The 6421-nt window shown below is 57.9% G+C and overlaps 1 protein-coding gene across 1 annotated transcript; it reads right to left on the bottom strand.

The window, feature by feature from the left end:
- Positions 1 to 246: 246 nt before the first annotated feature.
- GJD3 (gap junction protein delta 3) lies at positions 247 to 6006 on the bottom strand. Its single transcript, XM_003315452.7, has one exon. It carries the CDS (start codon positions 4261 to 4263, stop codon positions 3382 to 3384), a length of 882 nt encoding a protein of 293 aa, XP_003315500.1. The 5' UTR covers positions 4264 to 6006; the 3' UTR covers positions 247 to 3381.
- Between the last annotated feature and the right edge of the window lie 415 nt (positions 6007 to 6421).

The following is a 6421-nucleotide window of genomic DNA, read 5'->3' as shown; positions in this document are numbered from 1 at the left end:
CCAGCCTGGGCAACATGGTGAAACCCTGCCTCTACAAAAAAAAATACAAAAATTAGCCTAGCCTTGTAGTGTGCATCTGTGGTGTCAGCTACTTGGGGGGGGGGGGGGGGGCTCAGGTGGGAGAGTTGCTGGATCCCTGGAGGTTGAGGCTGCAGTGAGCCGTGATAACACCACTGCACTCTAGTCTGGGCAACAGATGGAGACCCTGTCTCAAAGAATAAAAATAAAAACAAAAAAGTTGTGCCAAGCAGGTTTTTATTTCAAGAGGATATCTTGACGTCCATAGCCCTTGCCCACTAAATGCCAATGGGGTCCCCCATCATTGTGAAAACAAAGCAGTGGCCCCCACATTTACAAAATGCCCCTTGGGGTAGTGCCTTTGCTGTTGGGAACCTCTAGTCTTGGGGTTGTCCTCAGTGGTCCACAGTTCACTGCTGTCGAGCAGAGTTGCTCAGCTTCAGCACCAATGTGAAGATCTGAGCCAGGTTGTGGGGGCTGTCCTGTGCATTGCAGGATGCTAAGCAACATCTCCAACCTTCCGCCCATGAAACCCTAGTGGTGCTTCTCCCCCACCCCAGCTGTAACAACCAAATATGTCTCCAGACACTGCTAAACGCCCCCCTGGGGGGCAAAATCACCCCCAGGTGAGATCCACTGCTGTGGAGTGTGGTCCTCCAGGGCTGATGTGCTTTGCACTGAGCCAGGGCCCATCCTCCGCAGAGAGACTGAGCCAGAGGAAGGTGACCGGGATGCCACCTGGGCAGAGCTGCAACAGGCTTGACAGGCCTACGGGAGTGCAGGGCAGAGGCACTGAATCAGGCTTGGGGCAGGGCTCAGAAGCCTTCCTGGAAGAGGTGGCCCCTCTCAGCTAAATCTCTTTTTAATTTAATTTTATTTATTTTGAGACGGAGTCTCCCGCTGTAGCCGAGGCTCATTGCTAAATCTCTAGAGGAAAGAATTGGCTAGGTGGGTGCAGATTTGGAAGACTTAGTATGAAAAAAAGAAGTAAACTATCTCCTTAATACTTTTTAATATCAATGAGGCATTAAGATGAAAATATTTTGGGTGTGCTAGGTTAAATAAAATACGTGACTAAAATTAATTTCATTTGTTTCCTTTTACTTTTTTAATGTGGCTAATGAAAAACTTGAAACTACATACATGGCTCACATGCTATTTCCATCGGATGATGCTGATCTTGAACATCACCTGACACACAGTAGGTACCCTACAAATATTTGTTGAATGAATACATCTGGAAAACAGCAGCACAGCCCCATCTGGGTTTGTGTGGAGGGGTCTGGGTTGTGGACACAGAACTGTCATCAGAGAGATGGTGCCCACCATAGCATGGATAGTGTTCGGGCATGGCAGTGGTGTAGGCCTGGGGACACCTTCAGTTTCTCATCCAACACATATTTACTGAGCACATACTACGTGCCATGGAAGGGGAGAGAGCAATGCCATCCTGCAGGAGAAGTGCTTTCCCTACGGAAGCAAGGGGCATCCAGCTCTGTCTTGGGGTGGGGGCTACCAGGGGAGCCCTCTCCTTGAAGGTGTCTGTTTTCTTCCCAAGTGACAACAATAGGTGGGTGGGCATTAGCTAGGGGAGGAGAAGGCTGCAGGAAGCAGCGGCTACTCTGGGCAAAGGAACAGCACATTCAAACGCTTGGCAGCAAGCGGGTCTGGTGCTTGTTAGAACAGAAAATTCCCTATGGTTCTGAGCACACCTGGAAGCCGGTGCTGTGGAGTCGAAGGCCTGACAGGGGCAGGGCTTCAGAAGGAAGCTTTGTGAAGGCGCTTGACTCACCCTGAGGGCAGGGGTGCTGCCCTCAGTCCCGGGTTTAAGTGGGGGGGGCTATTCAGAAACACCTCCCACTGTTGTGTGGGGCACAGGAGAGCTGAGAAAGACGCCAGGAACTCAGAAGGACAGGGTGGGGTGATGGCGGGGAACGCACAGCCTGGTAGGCAGGATGCGGTGAGGCCCTCAAGGTGCAGTCCGATGACGGCCCCTGGATTTCTCGCTTAGGTCCTGGGTGATCTTATGGAGAGCAGCCCACTGGCTGGTGAAGGGGGAGGGCAGACGGGAGGGGAGACACAGGAGGGGGATGCGCTGCATAGGCAGCAGCTCTTCGAATGCCCGCAAGTAGGAAGAAGGGGGTGGTTGGAAGGGAAGGCAGGGTCGGGAGCGCGTGTGTTTTGGGAGCTTTCTCCTGAGGACAGAAGGGACTTTCCCGTTTATAGCCTGGGGGAGCAGTAGCGGCGGGGAGGATGAAGATGGAGGAGGGAGGCATAACACAAGTCTGGGTTGCCCTCTGGCCCGCCGCCCACCCCCACCCCACCTCCATGAAAGCGCCCAGCCCCCGCCTCGCCACAAGGGGTACAGTGAGGATGTTGCTCATAGGCTCCCGAGGATTGAGGCCTGCCCGGGGAAAGGGAGCCTCTCCTCCTCTTCCCTCCCTGGGCGGGGTCTCTTGGGAGGGGGGGACAGACCTCCTGTGATGCCCTGGCAGGTGGGCTGGGTTAGGGTGGTAGGGAGGGAGCCATTGTGGCTGCAGCTGGCATCGGATCCTGGCCACCCCCGCAGTGCATATCAGAGATCACACACACACGCGTGCACACACAGAGGTCACGCAGGATGTACACATGCACACATAGCGCACAAGGATGTTTCTGTGTACAGGTGTGCACACGCAGCCCACACAGAATGGACATGTGCGTGTGTGCACAATGCACTCACACAAAGCTCACAAGGATGTGAGTACACAGCTCTCACGGGGCATATGTTTCTGTGTGCATGTGCACACAGCTCACCCGGGAGGGTTACGTGTGTCTGTGTGCACAAGTGGGCCTCACGCAGGGTGTACACATGCGCGCACATGCACAGCGCTCACACAGGGTGTACAGGTGCGCGTGTACACAGCTCACAGTGCTTATGTGTCCGTGTATGCACACTCGCAGAGAGCCCACAGGGGGACCACTCTCTCTCTGAACACAGAGAGTGCCTGAGAATGCTGGCATCACAGTTGTTTTTGTCCCCAGTAAAACAATCACTCTCCACCTTCCGCTCTGTTCTCCCCCTCGGGTCCACTCTCTTTCAGGGTCCTGGTCTCCTTCCTTTCCACCTGGGTGGTGGCATCCAGGACCTGCCTGAGTTCATTCTCCGCCCCCAGCCCGGCCTGCCCCAGGTGCCGCCGGCAGCCACTGGGAGGCAGTACGAGGCAAGTGCGATGCCGCCCGCGGGCCGTCCCCACAACGCGTCTCCTGCCGGGGCAGGTCCCGCGACAGCTCTGGTGGAAGCAGCTTCCGGCTTCTGCGGTGCGGGCGGAGGTGGCGGGGTCCGGCCCTCGCCGTCCAGTCCGCGCGAGGCGGTGCCCGCCCCTAGATGGCCAGGTCTCGGCGGCCGGTGGCCGGTGACGCCTTGCCGCGGCCGCTGCCGCACTCGCGGAGGCTGGCCGGCGCCGGGTGCGCATAGGCCGGCGGGGCGCAGGGCTCGGGGCCGGGGCGCCGGGAGGGCAGGGCCGGTGGCGGAGGTGGCGGCGGCGGCGGGAGCAGCTTCTGCGCCTCTTCGTGTGCACGGTTGCAGCGGTTGTCACGCTCCCCGGCGCGCGGGCGGCCCTTCCAGAGCAGGTGGCCCAGCTCGGCTACGCTGAGCAGCGCCGACAGCAGCCCCACCGCGAAATAGAAGAGCACGAAGACGGTCTTCTCGGTGGGCCGGCTCACGAAGCAGTCGACCGTGTGCGGGCAGGGCGGACCGGCGCACGCGAAGTGCGGGGCCACGCGGAAGCCGTAGAGCAGCGCCTGGCCGCCCAGGAAGGTCAGCTCGGCCAGCAGGCGCAGCGCCACGCTCAGCAGGTAGCAGCTGCGCGCGCGGCGGGCGCGCAGGGCGCACGGCGCGCACTGGGCCTCGGGCAGTCCCGGGGCGCACTGCGCCGCCGCCTCAGCGCCGCCCGCCTCCTTGCCTGCCCGGTGCATGGAGTAGACGACGAACAGCACCGGGGGCGCCGAGAGCAGCAGGATGTGGAAGAGCCAGAAGCGGTAGTGGGAGACCGGGAAGGCGCGGTCGTAGCAGGTCTGGCGACAGCCCGGCTGCAGCGTGTTGCACACGAACTCCTCTTGCTCGTCCTCGAACACGGCGCCGCCCACCGTGGCCAGCACCAGGATGCGGAAGATCAGCATGACCACCAGCCAGAGGCGGCCCACGAGCGGCGACTGCAGCTGCACGGCGTCCAGCAGCGAGCCCAGGAACGCCCACTCCCCCATGGCGCTGGGGACGCGGGGCGGGGAGTCAGGGGATGGGGCAAGTCAGGGACCCCTGCCCCTTCCAAGCCTATCGGGGTGGGGTCCGTTGGACCTTCTCTGACTTCAGGGTGAGTCGTGAGGTAGGAGAGGCCCGGGTTTAGCGATGAGACCAGTATGAAACGGAGGGCCACGGGAGGGCCCGAGGGGAGCAGGCGACGCTCAGCTATGGGTTCCCTTCTCTTTGGGGCCGATGGGTGCTGGGGAGGATCCCCCATTTGCATTTTAGCCGCACCCCCTGAGCCGTCTCCGTTCGACCCTGGGATCCTCCAGATCCCAGATTCTTAGGAAGGACCTTGGAGATCAGCTGGACCAGCCCCTGACTTGCCTGGTTTCGGAAGCGGAAACCCAGCGGTGCCCTTAGCTGTCAAGGATGCTGTGGGAAGAGTGGAGCCTCGAACCCGAGCCGCTAGACCCAATTTGGTGCCCATGGGAGGAGTGGGAGTGGCAGAGGCAGCGAGACCACTCCTTTCTTGGCCCACCATTTCTCTCACCATTTTTACTGCAGTGAACTCCTCTCAGGGTGGGGGGCTGGTACAGAGGCAACTCCGCTTTCATAACTGTCACAGGGTCCTTTGTCGGAGGTGTCCCTGCCCTCCTACCCCAGCGTGGTGGGAGTGCGACGCCAGGCTTCTCCCTCCTCCCCGGCCTCCTGTGCCTCCAGCCTCCACATCTCCTGAGAGCCTCCCCACCCCACACTTACACAGGTCCCCACACGCCCCTGGTGCCCGTAAACCGCCACCCAACCCCACTCACCCTGGGGCCGGGACTGGGGTGTCAGAGCTGAGCCAGGGACCTTGGGAGGTGGCTGGGACCGGCGCCTCCTGCTCCCTCTTTCATTTTCCCTTTCGGATTTGGCCAGGATGGAGGACAGGACAGGATGGCTGAGAGGGGCTAGCGCTCCCCCTTCTCTTAAAGGAACAGGGTGGCCCTGCTGGCTGGCTCCGCCCTTGGGAACAGGCACGGACCACGCCCCTTGCTGGGCTCTGTGGCCCTCACTTTTTAGCTAAATTTCCATCTGGAAATGGGGGAGGGGGGTAACCAGAGCCACATCCTTTATCGAGGAAGCTGGGGGATTCCTAGAAGCCCTTCCCAGACAGACCCTCAGTCTGGAGCCTAGATCCACTACGCACTAACCATGCCCTGTGAAGATGGTCTTCGGGGACAGAGGGAGGTTTGGTGCTGGAGTTTAAGGGGCAGCAAACATCTAACAGCTTCTGGTTCCAGCTCTGCCACCACTCACCTTGGACAAATCATTCGGCGGTACTGAGCCAGGCTTTCCTGCCTTGTCAACAAAGGCGGCCAGTCCAGCTGACCCCCAAGTTTCCTTCCAGCTTTACATCTTTTTTGGAACGGGGTCTCTCTACATAGCCCAGGTCGATCTTGAACTCCTGGCTTCAAGTGATCCTCACACCTTAGCCTCCTGAGTAGCTGGGATTCTCTACTTCTTAATATTGAATTCCCAACCATATTACAGAGAACCAAAAAAACCCCTCGTGCCTGCAAAAAAAAAAAAAAAAAAAAAAAAAAAAAAAATCCCATATGGAAAACCATTAAAATATCCCAAGTGCCTGGCTTTGATAGTTAAATAAAATCTTTGGTTTCCTTCCCACTTTTCTGTTATTTCTAGCTTTACTATAATGAACATGTTATTTATTTATTTATTTTTAATTTGTTTGTTTTGAGATGGAGTCTAGCTCTGTCGCCCAGGCTGGAGTGCAGGGGCACGATCTTGGCTGAATGCAACCTCTGCCTCCCGGGTTCAAGCGATTCTCCTGCCTCAGCCTCCCCAGTAGCTGGGATTACAGGTGTGCGCCACCATGCCCGGCTAATTTTTGTATTTTTAGTAGAGGTGGGGTTTCGCCATGTTGGCCAGGCTGATCTCGAACTCTTGACCTCAAACAATCTGCCCATCTCAGCCTCCCAAAGTGCTGGGATTACAGGCGTGAGCTACCACGCCCGGCCTAACATGTTATTTTATTATTTATTTGTTTATTTATTGAGACAGAGTTTTGCTCTTGTTGCCCAGGCTGGAGTGCAGTGGTGTGATCTCAGCTCACCGCAACCTCCGCCTCCCGGGTTCAAGCGATTCTCCTGCCTCAGCCTCCTGAATAGCTGGGAT

The sequence above is a fragment of the Pan troglodytes genome, chromosome 19 (assembly GCF_028858775.2).
Source record: "Pan troglodytes isolate AG18354 chromosome 19, NHGRI_mPanTro3-v2.0_pri, whole genome shotgun sequence".
Classification (NCBI taxonomy): domain Eukaryota; kingdom Metazoa; phylum Chordata; class Mammalia; order Primates; family Hominidae; genus Pan; species Pan troglodytes.
Note: the sequence above shows the minus strand (reverse complement) of the source record. Positions and strands in the feature narration are given on the sequence as shown.

Bases quoted from the DNA above. Each gene is read 5' to 3' on its own strand.
- GJD3 (XM_003315452.7), bottom strand. From the start codon at position 4,263: ATGGGGGAGTGGGCGTTCCTGGGCTCGCTGCTGGACGCCGTGCAGCTG.